Source organism: Colletes gigas, unplaced genomic scaffold (assembly GCF_013123115.1).
Source record: "Colletes gigas isolate AHSC1104 unplaced genomic scaffold, ASM1312311v1 Colletes_gigas_Sc00012, whole genome shotgun sequence".
NCBI classification, from domain to species: domain Eukaryota; kingdom Metazoa; phylum Arthropoda; class Insecta; order Hymenoptera; family Colletidae; genus Colletes; species Colletes gigas.
The window spans coordinates 5,471,032-5,490,840 of NW_025106641.1; the positions used below are offsets into that span (position 1 = coordinate 5,471,032).

Below are 19,809 nucleotides of genomic sequence, written 5' to 3' on the forward strand. Positions count from 1 at the left end.
CGACGTACCCGCGATCGTATTTCACTCGGTGACGGGAAGAACGAATTCGAATGGAGAGTCCGCTCTCGTTCCTCTCCTCCGCGCGAGTCCCCATTCATTTTCCTACGCGCTGAAATCCGACAAAAATCGCGGAGATGATAGACGTCGGTCCGATAATGCCGTCTCTTTCCCGATATTCCCGATATGACGCGTCCCCCGGACGAATCCCCGGGGGTGGTTGAATGCCATGGATAGGAAAAGGAGCAGCGGTGCACCGTCGTCGTCGTCGTCGTCGTCTGAGAAATCGACGAGAAATAAGGTCGACGGCATCGCGAGGACGCCCGGGGGGGAAGGGAACGGGCGCCAATTTCCGCGGCGAATGTTTCGAATTTCCTTTTACCCGGGCTGGAATTGCGCCCGAACACCTGTACTCGCGGGAAGCACGTAAGACACGGGGGTCGGATCATCTAATTTCGCGAGAAGAGATTCCCGACGAGGGATCCAGCCATTCGAGAAGTTTATTGGCTACGCCGCGCCGTTTCCTACGGGGTTTTTTTCTTTTAAAGATCACTCATCGTCACGAAGCATCGTCGTTAACGCGTTCGCTGCCCGACCAAACCCCTCGAATCGTACACGAAAACGAAACTTTGCTTTCGAACAACTTGGAAACCAGAGTAACGATAATTTGTTGTTGGACTTTGGTTTTATAGACTTGTTAAAGTTGAAGAGTAGGTTTATTTTCTTTAACATCAAATCATATGTGGTAGTCAATATGTTAATTTGCCTCGATTCAATTTTTGGACTTTGGGGGAATATTTGTTTTATAGGTGGAAGTAGTGTTAATGGATATTTGGATGATGAATGGGCTAGCTGGGATTATTGTTGTTACTATTAACCCTTGATAGTTCCAGGTGAAACTGAATCGAAAGAGAATGGAACAAAATAAAATATACTTTTGTTACCCTTCAGTGTCCAAAGTTAAAAATCAACAGAAAATATTAAACTAGAAGCTAAACTGATGCTATTTGCGATTTTCTGATTTCGTAGAACAAAGAAACGAACGTTGTAGCTCAATTTCGTTGTTGTATAGTGGAGGCAAAGAAAATTATTCGATCCGTTTTGGGGGGGTGAACCGCCACGTACACTGCGCAAAGTTTGCCCTCGACTCTGACAACCGTGAATAACGCATAGAATAAATATTGATTCGTAATACCTAATTTCGAAATTGCCAGTCGGGTGTATACGTGGAAGCTGAATTATTGACCCGCGCTACTTGCAATTAGTCGCCCGCGCAGACGTCTGTCGTCTGACTTAATATTGCCTCGTACCACTGTGTCGCGAAACGAGATTAATATTAAAGATTAACTACAAATATTTAATATCGTGGCCCCCCGGAATCTCGGAGCCGCGAAACGATACGCGACCGAACCCTTGGAATTTAATGGCCGGGCTAAATATTGATCTATTCTACTTCATCCAATTACCGGGGATACGAACGTGTCGTGACAGTAATTACTGTCTTATGTCACTTAACTGGATAATGCAAGGACTCGTTACACAGATACGAATCTGTACTACTTAATCTCGACATTATAGCGTATCGTGTCGCTAATTATCGACTTACGCTATATAATGGTCCTATTATGAACACGAATGTACCCGTTAATTGTATACCGATCTACTTAATCGCGACATTAGATCCACTTAAAGTGAACACGGGGCCGTAGTATCCTCCTTGCAAAATAAAATAAATTTTAACTTCGAAAGTCCATAGAAATCATGGAATTATATGCAAACAGGTCCGGACATTTTCCAAATCCCGAAGCCAAGATTATGGATTTGTCTCCATCTTGTCGTTATTATACCCACAATTCTGTACTGTCCGGTTTTAAAACGGACGTCGAACGGTCGACGAACTCCCGTGGAGAGAACTTAAAACGTAAATCGATGAAATCTTCTCGCAAAGCCGATAGCGTAGTCTCGAAATAACGACCATAACTAAACCTGGGAGCCCGGAGACGCGGTGGTCCCCCAGGGGGAGGGGGTGCAACGTCCCAGTTAATCAGAAAATTGGCCCCGGAGCATCGCGACGCGTTTAAAACCATTTGAGTAACAAACAGCCTGCAAACGTCTATTCGGGGCCTAGCGATGGCCGACAATGAGCCTTTGTTCTCCGGCTTGTACTCGCGTCGCTCGAGCGCACAATATCCATTTATTCGCCAGATAACGGCGCGCGGAAGAAAGATGTTTTCGGCGTCACGGACGCGCCCGGCATTGTCCCTTCGACTGCCAGCGATTCCCTTTTCCGTTCGTTCGTCTTTAACCTCGGTACGGTCGCATCTGGGTCGCTCGAGGACGACTCGAGAGGACCGTTTTACAGTCTCGAGGGGGAGCGAAACAAAACCCACCGTGCTCGCGAGATCAGTTAAATATTCCTCTTCCCGTTCTCATTGAACCTCCAACGAATTTGCAACCAAACACCATCAGCAATCGATGATTTAATTATTAATTCTAAAATATCAATAGGTCTAAGAAACCTGCAATCGAGAATTTTCGTTTCCTCGAAGAGTCAGTCTCGTGTAATCTTAATTTTTTTTTAAGAAAACGTTACATCTAACGCTGTAATTTATTTTTTTGGTTTACTTGACTATCCTTTGGGAATACAAAATTAATTTTTTAATCATTTTTATTGACTGGTCCCTTAAAACTGGCAAACGAGACTTCTTGCTTTGGATCATCAGTGACCCAATCTGAAAATTCGATACTCGTACAATCGTTTCTACTACCGTTGATGTGCACAATAAACGTGCATCGTTTATCGCTAACCGCGCCGTAGGATCAATTAAAACGTCCATTAAATAAATCTCGACGAGTGTCGCGAATTTCGTTGTAGTTCCTCCGAGGTGGTTGACCCCTGGCGACAGTGGATTTGGCCAACGTTGCTGCACCCTTCGCTTGGCTTTCTCCCAATGCACCGGTGCAGCGCGTGTTGCAGCGTTTCAGGCGGATTTTACCGAATCTTTAAACCCTCGCAATAATAAAACGAGGACTACAACGATTTTGCCTTGTTAACATACAAAATCATTTCCCTCAACGCCTTAACTTGAGAATTCATTTTTCTAGTATCATAATGGTAAATTTTATCAGCCACATATACCAGTGAAAGTGTTAAATACGTGATAATCGACGTCTACTAATTTTCCTTTAATAAAGGAGATATTAATTAAAAAATGCTAGAGTATCGAAATGGTTGCCTATTTACGTGTGCAATTATCATTGTAAGAGTTTGGTTAGCGTTCAGCCTGTTACCAATGAAACATTAACTAGCGTTACAGGATAACGCCATACGGTACTTGGGGGCACCTAATCTCACGCGGCCATGTGTTACTGTGTTCCAGTACCTATATCGCACATCGTGGCGCTGGTCGGAGAAGCCACGTATCTTCCCTGCGACATATCAACCACCCACGAAGGGGACTCGGTGCATCTTGTGCTCTGGTATCGCGAGGATCTCGGTACATCAGTTTACAGGTGAGATGCAAATCAATTTGTGCGCGGGCGCACGTCCCCGTCTCTGTGCACGCGCGAACTGTCGACGATCGTTTCTCTATCGGTCAACGACAGCCCTGGCAAACAGACTGTCGACGCGATACGAGATTAGTGACCTATTTTGAACCCCGGAAAATTAACGACGACTGCGATAATTTCGATGCAGCCGCGGATTTTACTTCGCGCCGGTGTTCGCGGTTAAAATAATTGCGTTTTCGACCGCAGTTCCTTGTCTCCTTCGATAAACAACGATAATAATGCGGCTTTGTTGTATCAAACTTGCGAATATTAAGAAACTGGGGCGGAAACAATTGGAAATATATACAATACATGATTCGCTTGAGAATAAATATGATTTCGCGTTTGCGGCGAAATAAATTATTTGTAAATGAAATTTTATCGTAACTCCTGCGAACACGTGTTTTGTCTCAATTAATACTTGTTACATGTCAATTTTGAATGAAGCTAATTAAGTCACAGTCGAGTAATTGAATCGAGAAAATACGAACGAACTTACCGTGAACATATAGTGTAATAAATTTTCTGTTGACCCGTTATAACCCCGTGTCGTTTTGGCATACAGATGACACGACAGGTAGAACCAAAAAGGAAGTGTACCTACGTGTACAATAAATCGAAACACGGAATAGAATTTTCTCGTACGGGACTTCGTTTTGGAGGAAAATCGATGTTGAACGATAAGACACGATAAAGAGACGCTTCGCTGATAAAATTTGTCCTGAAGGGATCCCTCTATTTTTCCCTGTCGTTCTTTCGTGGAAGACATATCGGATTAATGATCGCAAAATAGCATTTCTGGTCTTGAATATTTAATTCGACGATTGAAATTTTAAATTTTATTCGACGAGCAAAGAATTGTTTATCCTTTGCTCGTTGCGAGGAAATACGTATTCAGATAAAGGATCTCGCTCGCCTCCGAGGCGAAGGTAATTTCGATAAAACGCGCTCCCCGTAATAAACATTCACCGAAACGATTCCACGGTCGGACTGTTATTTGATTTCCTTTGGATGATGAAACGCGATTAGGTGTTAAGCCGTGTCTGAAAACGTCTGAGATAGATGGAAAAAAACATAATTCCGGTTCTTCTGTTGAAGGAGCTCGTATTTTTGACGCGAGCAGTGTTCGCGGATTCATTTTTATTCCGGCGCTCACAGCCCCGCCTGGCATTTTAAACGCTTTTCATATACAGGCTTCTTTCACGCCGAGAGGCTCGTTCGTGCTGCCAACGAAACTAGCGAGAATCTTCAAGCGAACTGGCCGACGTTCGCATTTAAACCGCCCCATCCTCCCCCTGATTCATTCGTATTCCCCCGGGACTTTAATTTATTCACCGCTGCACTCGGGGAAACGCTTCTGGTCGCTCGCGGGAACGACGTCGGTGGCGTTAATTAAAATAATTATGATAAAATTCGGCACCGCTTTTTAAACCAGTCCGTCGCGCCAGAGAATTGAAAAACAGGAACCCTCGCGCGAGAAGTACGAAACGTGGTCTTGGAACGAATCTTGAGCGATCGGAAAAGACGGACAAAAAGTTATTAACAACAAAGTTTATTTCAAAATGAACATAGAAGACAGCGTTGATTGTAATAGTCTTCAAAATGAGTGTTCGTTCGAGTTGATAGCGTGATTAGTTCCGGAGATATAAGGGTTCGAAGTGTTTGTTTACTTTTCGTTGTTTACATCGCGAGGTCATTGACCGCGCACGTGCTCGGATGTAAATAGTAAAATAGTGGATTCTTGGAAATACTATGTTACTCAGTGACGATTTTTAATTAGGTCAGCACGATGCACGTGGGAGATAGTGAAATTTACAAAGGTACACTTTCCTTTACACGACGATATCTCAGAAATGAAAAGTCAGATTGAAATAAATAAAAAATCATGTCAAAGGGGAAGCTTTGCTACTTCTGAGAGTGATTACATTATGAAGAAAGTTTTGTTGCTCTCGATATCTGTTAATTTAAAAAATTACACCTTCATTTAAATTACGATATCTCCAAAACGTAAGGTCCCAACAAAGAAATAATTTCTCGTGAAAATCTGCGAGGAATTATTTTTTACTGTATTTTTGTTGCATTTTAAGTTTCATCGTGTTAAGTTGGCGGTGCTAATTGCGTCGCGCGTGTCTATTTCCAGCGTGGATGTGAGGGGTCGAGACTTCGGTATCGCAGAACGATGGTCGGACGACTCGGTGTTTTCGAACCGGGCGTACTTCGTGTCGGACAAGCAGCCAGCCGAGCTCGTCGTCGAGCACATAAAGGAGGAGGACGCCGGCATCTACAGGTGTCGCGTCGATTTTCAGATCGGCCAGACGCGCAACTCCAAAGTCAATTTAACGGTGATAGGTGAGTTAACCGAGAGTTTCCATGCAAGACTATTCCATCCAGCGTTACCGGAATTTACCAGACCAGATTCGTAAAACACCCGCGTTTCCCACGATGACGCCTCAATAAATAACACTTCTCTTACAAAAACTCCTGTGAAAGTGTCTGCTACTTCTTTAAACAGACGTAATATTTTTTCTCCAAAACTTTCATGTATTTTGTTATTTGAAGAATCAAGGAATTGGTGCCCCGTTAATTTCGTAAACATATCTTCCGCCGTTCGTATAAAATTTAAGCTGAACCCCGCTATTTACGCAAACCTGGTCCATTCGGATGCAATCTGGGATTTCGAAATGGTTGGTAAAAATGTTGACCGCTATCGGGCCCTCCAAGGCCACGGATAGCGTATAGTGGCGGTTTCTAAGCGTTCTTGCGGCCGGCACGCAATGACACAGAATGAGAAAATGTATCAAGATGAAAACTATGCCAGCAGGAAAGCGACGGACAATGCCGCGCACGTACCGAGCGGTTCCCGCGGGGCCGCGTGTGTTTTATCTGGTCGGTGCATCTCTGCGGTTGAAGTTTTTAACGGCTTCTCTTCGCTGGTACAATTTACCCGAAAGGAATTCACAAAAGGTCGCGACTACGATTGCGTACGATGCCATTTTTCAACACTCGCTGCGACCAAATTACGTACAAATCTCGTACGAATCGCTAGCATACCATCGCGTTCTACGTGGACCTAATGCTTCGATAAAATAGACGATCGTTGATGAGAAACAAATTTTTACAATGCAAATATAGTTTAAGGAACTTCTCTTTTCAGGCTTTCGGTTTCAGTGAATTTTTTAATTGCCAGTAAAATCGAACATAAGAGCAATATAATGCCTTTAACAATTACTTTCTTTCCTATTTGAGAATTTTCTCTCCGAAAGAAGCAAATTCAATGGCACGTTAAGAAATAAAGTTTCGTTTGAATATTGCATCGCTCCGTACGACCAATTATATTCTGTGCTCGGTTCAAATTTATTTCACAGAATTCTATTCGCAAACGAGAAACGGGATATTCTAGCGAGGAACGCGAACCGCGTCGCGCGCGAATAGCAAACTATTAATAGTGTCTGTTAATGGATACCCATGTTTTGCACGGAAAGTTTTCTGCTTCTATTGACTGTTGTGCATTGAACAAAAATTGAATGGGATCGGTGGGGCATTGTGAGACCGATTTATGGAAATATGTTTACGGATGGGAAGAATGTTGTCGCTTCAAAAGTCCACGATCCTCTGTACACTTATTAATATTTTTTATCCGATGGTTTGTAACACGAGACACGGTATAACAAACTATAAGGTATGGGCAATAAGAAATGACGATTATTTTCTCGACTAAAATGCACTCGTTCAACGACTGTAATATTCAAACATCCAAAGGTTCTACGCTAGATGTCTGACCATATATGTTCACGTACTACTGATTTTTCGCGTTAATGCTCAACGAATACAAATTGAGTTTTTTAATTATTGTTGCTTGACTGCTTTTCTATGATTAACGATGTTTCAGAATGCAATGACACATAGTAGAAAAATTAAATTCGTACGTGGTTATGGTGATTCAAAAATTCAGTAGACGGCATCAATATCTGGTCAGACTATATTCGTAAAGCTTTAAGATATTCTCCTTAACTCGTTAGTATTTCAAATTTGGTGTTTCTTTCCTCAATTATTCGTTAAAAAATAGTTCAAGGAGAAACATAATTTTTTCGTATCGAAATTCATTCTCGACTCAAGATTAACTTAATTTAATCAACGTCGGTATTTTTCCCGAAATATTTCTCCGATATCTACGATTCTCCAGTGACAATATTAATTGCATTAATTCTATATCGATTCTATCAGAATTAATAAATAATTTACCTAACAATCGTTCATATATTTTCTCCATCGAAAAGCCTCTCGAAATAAAACAAAATCGATAATCGCGCTTGATTTTTTTTTAAATCCGTGGATCACCGAATTTGCGTCGAAATAGGGTGGATCATTTTATTTTCCTCCATTTTTTTTTCGATATGCACACGCATCGTGTTTCGATAAAAGCAGTGTTCACGAGCAGCCGTGCGAGTCGTTCAATTTTTCCGATAGCAATTGCAAACAGAGAACAACAATCATATTTACTTATCGTCCCGTGATTTCGCGTCCGTTGAAAATCGTAAACAAAGCAGCTGACCGTTTCTGCAACAAACGACATTGTTCGTCGATTATTTTTGACCGGAACGCCGAGCGGCGGGAATAAAATTTCAAATGACGATCGTCGTCGACGTGTTATTTTTTAGATGACCATTAAAATGGACGCGTTATTTATGGACACCGCGAATGGAATTATAAAACCGGTTCGTTTGGATATTAAAATCTCGCGATCGTCACGAACGACGGGAGATTTCATTCGCGATAAGCGACCGAAACGTCGTTACAAGCGTTGTAACATTTCCCTCGATGCTTTAAATCACCCCTCGAATTATTAGTTAAATAATTCGCGACTCGTTAACGCGTGTTTCGACGACTTCCCCGATCCGCGAGATAAATAAACGTGAGCAACGATTCAATCTACCGCGTGAAGAATTAATTATAAAGGGTGGTTTTGCGGCTCGCTTCTAAATCTGCATCGGCGAAAATTTTTAATCAATAAGCAAAGATATATTCATTTTCCTAGATACGATTCGTTGATACGAAACGTATTTTACGATCTTTGCCATTTCATTTCTTCTTTGTAAAATACTTTATTTAATTTCGATGTACTGTTGGATGCACAAAAGTTCTGCTTTTGTTAGCCCTTTGCACTCCAAATTATATTTCAATTTTGTTACCAGCAGCTTCAAACGCTTTTAAGTATTTTATTTTAAATTTACATTAACTAAAAAATAAAGCAATTTAAACAAATAGAGGAACAAACAAATTCAATTAAACATCTGCTTAATTTACACTGATGTTGTATTTTGTAATTTTCAAATGTAGGATATCTCTTGAAACTTGTTTCGCAAAAAAAGATTCATTTCCTTTCTTCCTTCAGGTATTTCTCTGTTTGAGCAAACTGCACAAACCTTATGCTTTCTTTCGGAATGTACGAAAATGAAATTGAATTCTATTGGTTTGAACTTGAAAAAATATCGAGCAGGACTCGACAAAGGGTTAAAACTTGTACGCACGAAAAAGTCGAAAATGTTTCATCTATTAAATGAAATTATTTACGAGGCGCGTGCGAGGTTTGACTGCGATCGAAACGGAATGGAACGCGTCTAGGCAGGTGAGAAACGGCAGTAAAAGTTTCACGGGCGCGTGGTCGATATCCTTCGGGGTTCCTCCGAGAGGAGTTTCCGGTAGGAGCGTCGCCATCGCGTCCCGCTTAACGGTTCCGCGCGACACCGCCGAACGAGAAGAGGGAATAACGACGCCCCGGGAAGCCGCGGTACGCCCGAGACACCGGGAAATAAAAGCGCAGGAAGCTCGAGGAGAAAGCAGGGACGTCGAACGGCGGCCGGAGGATAAATAAAACGAGCGAAAAGGAGCAGCTGTTAAAAGGAAATAGTCGGGGAAAACCACCATCAAGTGGAACCGGGACTTTAAAAGAGAACAAAAAAAAGAAAGAAAAGGGGAAAAAGGAAGAAGGACGCGTACAAATGGGTCAAGAGAACCGGGGGGAGGAAACGGACCAATGAAAAATGAGCGAGAGAAGACACCGGGGCGAGAGAACGGCTGAACAAATAGGGCAAAACAATTCCCAAGGAGACCGAGGGCGAAAGGTTAAGCGTGTAAAGGGCGAAAAGAGAGGAGAGAGAAAGATCGTGGGCGACGGTACGGGGGACAGGGAGGAAGGGTACCGTTATAATGAAACGACGCGAGTCCGGAGGGTAAAAAAATCCAATTAACAATCCCGTTCAGGAGTTATGGAGATGCTGCCTGCCGACGCCGGTACCTGCAGGTCGTCGTTCTCTTCGCTCTCGAGGAATTTTTCCCGCGGGATAATTAGCTAACCCCCCTCCTCGGTCCCCTTGGCCGTTTCGCGCGATCATCCCTCCCCGCGTTGGTAAACCTTTTCCAGATGAACGCCAATTAACCAACCCCCATCCCTACTTCGTTGCTCGTCCAGAGAGTGGAGATTGGCGAACCGAAATTTTTGATGAGACTACCCGGGATACGATTCTTCCGGAAGTTACTTCGGGCCATTATTTTAATCGCTCGCGGTAACAGGTCGCCGGTGACGTTTTTACCATTTTTTAAAGACAGCTGCGTAAACACTCATACTTTTGTAATTATTAGCGAATGGTTTCTCTCGAGAAATCTCGATAATTGTTTGATTTAAATTAATAGAAACGATTTGGTATGTTGTTTGAATTTTTAAAGAAACGTGGCAGCCTCGAAGGGGTCCCTAGAAGAGACAGTAATTTCCTACACACGGCTGGGTGTTTCGCGCGTTCGTTCCAGGCATACCAACGCTGGTAAATCTTTTCCAGATGAACGCCAATTAACGTGCTCGCCTCCCTCGCTCCTCGGGGGTCGCGGACCGACTGTTGTGCGACCCTCAGACACTTTCCCGTTATTTTCCCGAAGGACGTACGAAGGGTGGGTTACATCCTCCGCGACGCGTCGTTTGCAGCTCACGTACGCTCGGACCGGACGCCGCAATACCGGCGTTTCCGGACGCTCGACCACAGGGATTTTTCGAACGACGGCCAATGAGGCGTGGCCACGGCAATTTCCGTCGGACGCGTTAGCTGAAAACGCGGACGTGAGTGGTAATAATTAGATCCCGGGGTCGGTTCTGCCCCGTCGCGGGACGTGCGAGCCCCAGAAGAGCCGGCAAATTGAAATTTGAGGCGAACGAAAAAGAATTATACACCGCGAGACCGTAGACTGTGTGAAGTAGGTTCGCACAGAGTCTTTGCGAACGTGATTCTAGATTTTATCTACGTTTTAACGAGCTTCGTCGGGCGCTAAAAAATACCTCCGTACAAAAATCTTTCCCTTGAATAAAATTTGATCAGCCATTTTTTATTTATTAAATATCCCAACGCTGGAACTTACTCTTCTAAAACTCTGTAGACAAAATTATAGTGCAGATGGGGCACTCGTACAATATTTCGTGAGACCAGCGAGTGAGCTTGGGGGATGATCGAGGTATGCAAAAACTGGTAAAAAATTCCAAAGTAAACCACGAAATTAATAACGAGCTTCATCATCGACACTTAAAAATGTTTTCTTCCGAATAAAACTTGATCACCTTGAACCTATTCTAATTTACTAAATATTAAAACTCCCTGCACAAAATTATAGTGCAGATGGGGTAGTTTCGAGCGACTCTAATAATTCGAGACGTCAAGAACAAAAATAAGTCTTACGAGCGAGCTTGGGGGATGACGGAGGTCTGCAAAAACGGGTAAAAAATTCCAAAGTAAACGGAAACCAGGGAACTAATAATAGTTGTTCAAGTTGAGCCATTATCGCGTCGCGGGGGTACGCTCGCCGGGGTAACCGGTAAACTAATTACGCGATGATGCTAAATTAATTTCCTCCAAGATTCCTATCGTTGTTTCTGACCTTTGTCGTCGTGCTTAAGCCGAAGGCTTCCTTTGTACACCGGCCGGGATCCAAGTTGCGCGAACACTTCTCAAACTCTCCTTCTGGTGCGGCTGCCTCTGTAGCACGCTCGCCCTTTGTGATCCTCCGTTTGTCCAAGTTCAAACGCTTCCCGGACGTGCACACAGCGCGGTCTGCTCCTCGGACGAGCAAGAACCGACGGGCGGGGTGGCGACGTTCGACGACGAACGCGAGAAATTCAAATCGAGGAGTCCTTTAGCCCCGACGCGTCCCTCTGTGTTGTCCGCGCCGACTTTGGCGATCGTTTCCACCGGGGAACAAAGAAGCCCGGATAGGGACGAGAAGGAATGCGGACGGGGAACGCGTTCTGGCTCGATACACCGGCGCGTGTCAAACGAGAAGCCGACCAAAGGAACGACAAAGAGGTTTTTGATGAACGCCACCATTTTTGCGCGGAAACGCGAGGCGCTCTCCGGGAATCGTGACACGAATTTTGATTAAACCTTAACTTTTCGCGGTTCGCCTACCGCCACCCCTGAGGACACCAAAACACTGGGAGCTATACAATTTTTTATACTATCATCCGTTGGAAAAAAGAATAGAATTTTAATTTATACACTAGCTCACGAACGATTCCAATCTACATCGTTAACAAATAGAATGCACACAATAATGCACTAATGCATACAGAATTTACGGGGCATTCAGTGTAAACACACAACGCATACAAGAGGCGTATTTCTAATGAATGGAATGTAAGCATTACACTTCAATCCATTCCGAGACACTGTGTGGCTCATGCAGATTTCGTAGAGTATAATTTCGTGAGCTACTGTATGTGAACTCGAATTTGCTTGTCTGTTAAGCACGATAATTAAAAAAGAGTGAAAAATTTCGATTCGTTGGTTCCAGTAAATAAAGAAAAATGGGGAGAAATGTGTTTACAAGTCTTTTAAATCGCGCCGCAACCAGCGACTGAAGATTAAAGGATTACATGGTGAGCTTCTGAAGATCGTCTTTCGAAAGCGTGGAAGATGATTCAGTTATCCCGAGGTGTGATAGCGCGTGGAATATAAGCGAATCAGGACACGTTCTCGCGCCGTAAAATATCAGAACTGAATTCCCTGATTTTACCCGACAGTTCCGCAATCAAGATTTATAGGAAAAAATTCCGCCGTAAAAGGAAATGTTGTCTCGAGACTCATTTTCGAATACAGATTACTTCGCCGCGAAGGAGCGAGAAGAGGGATACACGTAACAGAAATACGAATACGTTTCACGAATTTTTCATAGTGCACGCGGTCTGAATATCGCAGACCGTTCGAGCCGTGATTTCTGTTGGGAATACCGCCGCCGCGAGAGATCAATCCCACGCTCATTTCGATATCGATGTAACGAACTCGCAGTTTCGCGAGATTTTTAAGAAATAATTCTGAACGACGCTGGAAACTTTTTCCAAATGGTGGACATCTTATTCTTCGGTATCATTCTCGATGAGAGATTCTAGAGGCCAAAATAAGACGAAAATCGAGATAGCAGTTTGTTGATTCGTTAAAAAGTTATTAATAAAATTATTGTTAAAAATTATTCTTAACTCCTACATATTCTTGACCAAAATACGCGTTGTTTGCATTTTTAAACATTGAAATCGTCCAATCCGTTCAGAAGTTATGATGTTTTAAACATACGCATGAAATTTCAGTGATACATATCAGCGGTATGGTCAGACATTTTCGGTAAGGAATTTTTTTCTCGAAAGTGCGTAGGAATTCGGGGGTATGTCTATTCACCGAAAATGATTAAAATAGACCCTTGCAACCAAAAATAATTTTTCCAGAATGATTCGAAATTTTTTAATTTCGCCGAAAAATTTTGGAACTTTGAACGTTAATAACCTTTTAACGAAGCCTCAATCAACAAATTGGTATCCTTGATTTTCGTCTTATTTTGGCCTCTAGAATCAGTATAATAGTTATTTTTTAAAATTTTACCTCGATGCCGTCGAACGTGCGAAACCGTATCGTATAAAAATTTTGTACTCCCCCCTGATCGCTAAAAATGATCGTTCCCCGACAACGTTCGTTCGAAAGTGGACGAAATCTATTTTCTCGGAACGTTGGACGTAAAACTGGCAGTCGCTAAGAAACGTAAAACCGACGGGACACACAAAGGAGCGAGGAGACGTAAAAAACGGAAGGAATTGTCGGTGCGAGAACAAATGTTCCTGGAAGACGATCAGATTTCGCTTTAATAGATTTCCCGGTCCCGAGGAGTGAATTAAAGTTATTTCTTCGGAATTTCTGCGTCGCTCGCTCGAGCACAAACGAAGGGAGACAGGAAGTTGGGATTCTATAAAGCCGACCCACGCCCCCGCGGCCACGGTAGCCAGGAAGTTCGCTACAAGGCGCCATTTGTCGCTTCGAGTTGTCACTTTCGTTCGACCGGTGTCGTCGCGAGAAAGAATATAGTGGCTAGGGGAGAGATAAAATGGCCGCGGTCGTTTATGGTATGGCTGGACGCTATCGGTCGCTGGAAACTTCGAAAAACTACTCTCTAGTCTTTATTATAATACTTCTAAGGGACACTTGGTAATTAGAAAGTTTCAATATTTTTTTAAACTGCGAGTTGTTATTTAATTCATAGTCCCAAGAGTCACGGAACAAACGTGACTTATAGAAACGACGTATTTATAGAGTAGAAATCGAGAGAAAAGTTCCAAAAGAAATCTTACTTCTCATGTATTTCTATCGATAGTAACCTCCAATGTCTACGGTAGACTAAAAAGATTCACGGTTGAAAGTAGAACGCAATTACAGAATCCTCTACCAGCGTCAACAGAGGTTTCATTACCCATCGTTGGGCAAATATACCTCGTAAAGAGTGTAAAGTCGCTTCTCCGAGCGTCGAGTCGACTCTCAGTCAACGATCTAGCGAAAGGGAAGAAGTAAACTAGAGAGCCAAAGATCGGAACGGACGCTTTGGCAAATTTCCTTAGCTCTTCGCGGAAGCGTTTCCAACAATCTCCTCTGGGTCCCCGATTCGACGTTTCGCCCCAAAGTATCGCCGTGATGGCGCAATTTATTCCAACTTTCGGACGTACGGAGGAAAAAGGAAGGAGCGTAGCTACGGGAAACTGCGCGTTATCTGGAACTAGTCGAGGATTTTACGCGGAAGTTCGTGCTTCTGTGGTGTTAGGGCTCGACGAGGACTCCGTAACGCCCGATACTATGGAATATTTCACAATAATGCACGATCGAACCACCCTCCAATAAACGCTGTTCGAACAAAATCCATTTTATAAAGAATATCGAAACCTTATTGGTCTTGAACTTTTATTCTATGCAGTTTTTTTTTTATCCTTGCTTGGTCCAGAGAATAATTTTATTGGAAAATGTATAATGGAAAAGCTACATTTTGGGCTAATGAAAACAACCCTCTCGAGTAGAGACATGTGAATTCGATCTGTTAGTATATCTGCAATTGTATTTATTATTAGTCGTAGTTACCCCACTATCGTTTCACCACTAAACGATCGCCTCTAGCAACCATTTTATTCTGGCTTTTTCGACAACAGCCAAGCCGTGCAAGGTCCTTCTATTCAGAAATTTCGCCATGGCGCCAACACGCGGGGGGGGTGCGGCCTTCGAGTGTTTCTTTCCCTTCAGAACTGAAGCGGAATTCGATATCGCTTCCTAGGTCTTTGAACCCGTACAAAACCGTGCATGTCGCGGTCAAGGGGATACTCTGCTCTAGATCTTCGAAAAAATCCCTATTCGTTATTGCATTTTTTAAAATTCATGAACGCAGATAACAAACCCTCTTATTGACTGTGTTTTAAATTTCTACACCCAGTCCCTCGTAATTTCGACCACGACTGTACTGATATTATCCCTTATGAGCAATTCAATTGCCTGGATGGAATTAATATCACCGTGAATAATACTTGTGAATCTTTAAATATTTTCTATCGTTTCTCATCGACCTGTCACGGGTCTTCTATACCCTTAAATATTAAATTAGTCTTATATTAGGTATTAGTTTTCCAGAAATACGCGAAAGACGTTTGAACTTTCGTTCTCCGGACCACGCTATCTCCTTAATGGCAGCATCGAGAGAGAAAGTAGAGGAGCCACGAGATAACGAAGACGAGGAAGCCTCGCCTTTGAAGGCATTCGCCTTGAATTCGATAAAAGGTGAAAAGCGAGCTAAATACGTCCCGAGGAGGAAGCTGCTCGGCGCTTCTCGAGACAGCGAAGAAATTCGCGGAGACGCTTCGAGACAACGTTTGTCTTTTCGAACGGTTCCACCCGGTAGAGAGGAACGAAAACAGGCTTGGGAGGTACGAGTTTTTCGGTAGAATGAAACGTGACCGGACGAATCCGACGAGATTGGGGGAAATTTTCAGACGAAAGCCCCGTCGAGCGAATTGTCGTACACACGCGATGCGTTCGACCGGAGGATTTAATCAAACAATCGCAAAGGCGGGCTGTTTTTTTTCTACTTTTTTTGTGTTTTTGTTTTTTAGAGAAAAGAATAGAACGACGCTTTCGCGTACAAAGGACTTGGAACGCACCACCTGAATAATTCTTCCGTTTCCGGGGAATTGAAGAGAATGTGTCGGGACGGTAGTTGTTTTGTTTCGAAAGGGTGGTCCGTCGTGGAAAATAAAAGAAAATTGTTGTTCGAACTGATAGAGGCACGAGCACGATGGACAATGTTAGCATTGCTTCGACGTTTCTCGTTGCAAGTTTGGCAACTGTTTTCTTTGGACCCTGCGACAGAAAAACTTTGTAAATAAAATGATAAAGTTAATACTCTGGTTTAAAGTATGCGTAAAATTTCTTCTTTTTTAATGTAAAGATATACTTTGTAAAATTTGTCAGGATTAATAAGGGTGGTAATTTTCCAAGTGAAAACCACCACGAGACCGTACGAATTGTTTCGAATGGGGAACCATCTCGGATAGATAGCGTCTGGTGTCCGTGTCGCCAGCTCTCAGGTGTGTTTAAAGTTCGAAACGACTGGAAATACGGCGTCGGTCGACGTGCAATATTGACATGACAGAGCGTGATTCTTCTTCGTGGCCGGTGTCGGGGGAAAGAGTTTCGGGGTTAGAACAACAAGAGGACTCTGGTCCGCTCGCGACTGTGTAAATCCAACAGAAGATCAACCACGAATCTCTCCTCGAAGGACCGTCGCTTTATTGGACGCTCTGGGTAAACCCCTACAATTGACCGGAAGAGAGAGACGATCGAACGTGTCCGTTCGAGGGTGTGCTTGATCACCGCGCCCGGGCGACGCTGTTCAATCAACGTCCCGGAAGAAGACACTGTGTTTTTTCTGCCTTTGAAAAGTGTCGAGAGAGATGACGCCAGGCCCTAAGAACAGAACAAATTCACTTGTTAACTGAAGAGGACGAATTAACTCGCCAATTGCTCTATGCTGGTGGATCGCTATAGCACCCAATTCTACTCTCCTCGAAGAGAAAATTCAGTCTCTACACGATACAAACACGTTTTTTTAGAATATTTTAGGATTGCTTAAAGTGTTAAGTAGTTTTGGATGAAAGAAATATCCCAAGTGATAATAACCGATTTTGACGAAACCTTGCAGGATCGTGGAGTAGCCAGAAATATTTGGCGCGTATTTTTTATCGGTTTGCCTCCGCGAAACAATTGATATTTTGCTCAAAAAGTGAAAATAGCCAGGTGTTATTTTTCAGAAAAATGCGGGATCGTTCAATTTACAGCATCTGAAACGTTACGTCAAATATATGTCCACCCGGTTTGTAACGTGCAAACAAGCCAATAAAAAAGCTATATCGAATATTTTTGATCACGATTCCCACGAAGTTTCATCAAAATCGTACATTACCGAAGTTTCGCTGTATTTTTTGCAAAGTTCACTGTGTTTATACTCGCCGAGTTAACGTGAAAGATAATGGCGAAACTTTGATGAAACTTTTACCGAACAGAATTTCGCATAAAAATGGCTACTCGTCTTGTAACAGTTCTTCCGTCTTTTCTTGCCGCTAATAGAACATTTCTAAGTGAAATATTATTAATGAACGTTCCGCTGTATCGAAGGCACGATTATTTTACCGTGAGAATAATTTTGCAAGAAAAAAGGGTGTCGGTTCCGTCTTTTATCGCCTCGAGCACGACACTCGTCTAAAACAATCAACCTTTGAGTTTACCGCGTTCGAAGAGGCTTCTGGGATTAAGCGAGATTAGGATCACCGTTGGGAGCCTGTTTTTCGCGAGAAAACAATAGACGCTCAAAGTGTTTCTCGCCACGTCCTCGTTCTCGTAATCATAATGAATGCAAACAAAGTCTCGATAAATTAAAATTGTTAACAACAGTAAAGCTGTATAAAATTTATTTCATTCGATATAACAATCGCCAGGCACCTCCTTTATTTCGACCTGGTTCCCAACTTTTTCCCCGGTAATAATTCCAGATTTTATTTTTACCAGAATTCGGTGGAAAAGCTCGATTCGCAAAGAGGTTAATTTGGAGAGGAAAGCCTCTATGTTCTCGTCGGGAAAAGTGTCGAGCATACTATATTCTCGAAATCGCCGCCACCGTTCGTTTGATTAACAGTCCCGTAGCGAATCGATCGACGTCGCTTTATACGTATTATAATCCGGAAGATAAAATATCTACTAGCAGCCAGCGAATAGGTTCCATTTGCTCGATCGAAAGTTTCCCCGGGTGAAATCCAGTCCCCCCCTCTGCTACCGTCGAACTTCTCGCCGCCCACCCTTAAAACCGAATTGTTCTCTCGAAAGGTAATTGATCTGGATTTTCCCTCTCGCGCCTTTTTCCACGAACTTTTAATAGTATTTTACTCGGGGAATACACTTCCCTTCGCTATCACCGACCCAGCCAACCCTGGCGCGAAATTCAGCTGATCGAATCCCGGATTTCGAACGACTCCTTCCTCCCTGCCCGTCGTCGAAGGAAAGCTGACCCCGTACGAAAGTTGACGAGATTGCCGCGTTCCGGAGAGGAACTGCCAGCAGGGAGAACCCATGGAACTTCGATCACGAGTGCCGTGCACGTGCACAAACACCCACCGTCTGTTTCCAGCCTGATCAGCGAGTGAAATTCATTTTCGAACCGACTGCCTCGGTAAATTCGAAAGGAATTCACTTCCCCCGGGGATCGTCTTCCACGGTAACGGTGAATTTTTCTTACCCGCTAGCGAACTGTTTAAACGTTTCCGCCGATTCCTCCCGAGGAACTGGGTGTGCGCCAAATGTTCACTTATCCGATGATCTTAAACCAGGCAAAATATTTGGAGAGAATCCGAGGAAACATTGTATAATTGCGGTGGGTGGTTTTTGGTTAATGCGAGCAATTTAATACGTGGCAGAGCTAACAGAAATTGGAAACTTTGAAGTAAAATCGTGTGTACGTTTCAAAATTGGATGGCAAATATTTTGTTTGAGTGGTCAAAGCAATCGACGCGCACTTCGGTAGTCTTACTATTTTTCAATACGTTCGAACAAGTTGTCACGAAATTTTGACGAGACATTCGCGTTCCGTCGAGGAATTGCCAGCGGAGAAAACCCATGGAACTTCGATCACGAGTGCAGTGCACGTGCACAAACACCACCGTCTGTTTCCGGCCTGATCAGCGAGAGAAATCCATTTTCGAAGCGACTGCCTCGATAAACTCGAAAGAAATTCACTTTCGGAGTGGTTGTCTTCCACGGAAACAGTGAATTTTAGTCACTTACGTTGTGTTTACCTAAAAGATATCGATTCGAGACCACATCTGCGTGGGATATTTCAACCAAACGAAAAGACACAGATGGATATTTAAACATCTCAATCGTTGATCGTTTCCCCGAGCCTAATCTGCCAATTTCTAGTATTTTCGTCGGCTTTCTAATCTCCCAGTCCGTATGTAGCACATCTCATCGTTAAAAATGAAACGGGACCCCGGCTCGCGAGTCTCTGTGCTCCTTCTTTCAATTTCTCCGTTGGAGATATGAAGAACGGTAAAAGGAAATATCGTCGGAGTATCACTCGCGACAGTGTATTCAAACTTCAGTACAGTAAAGCATATTGGTTTCGTACGAGTCCCGAGCGAATTTAGGTTAGGTTTAAAAGCAGCCTCTGGCTTCGCCCCGCCATTGTTCGAGTTATTCTTTATACGACAATGTATGCGCTCCGTATCTATACGCGCGATAAAGAGAATCCACGGCGGCGACGATAATAGTAATAACAATAATACGAGAATCGCCGAACGTAATCAAGTTCTTGTGCGCTGCGGACTCGCGAAAATGTAGGACGCGGACCGGGAGGAGGACAAAGTACAGTTAATTACCCTCGGTT

The 19,809-nt window shown here is 43.3% G+C and overlaps 1 protein-coding gene across 1 annotated transcript in view; it reads left to right on the top strand.

Moving 5' to 3' along the window:
• The window catches only part of LOC122398942 (protein turtle-like), a 265,915-nt gene that overhangs the window by 191,019 nt on the left and 55,087 nt on the right, over positions 1 to 19,809 (top strand). Inside the window, exons 2-3 of the mRNA XM_043399212.1 lie at positions 3,378 to 3,510; positions 5,687 to 5,895. Of these exons, the coding sequence (XP_043255147.1) occupies positions 3,378 to 3,510; positions 5,687 to 5,895 (342 nt within the window). The remainder of the gene's footprint in view (positions 1 to 3,377; positions 3,511 to 5,686; positions 5,896 to 19,809) is intronic.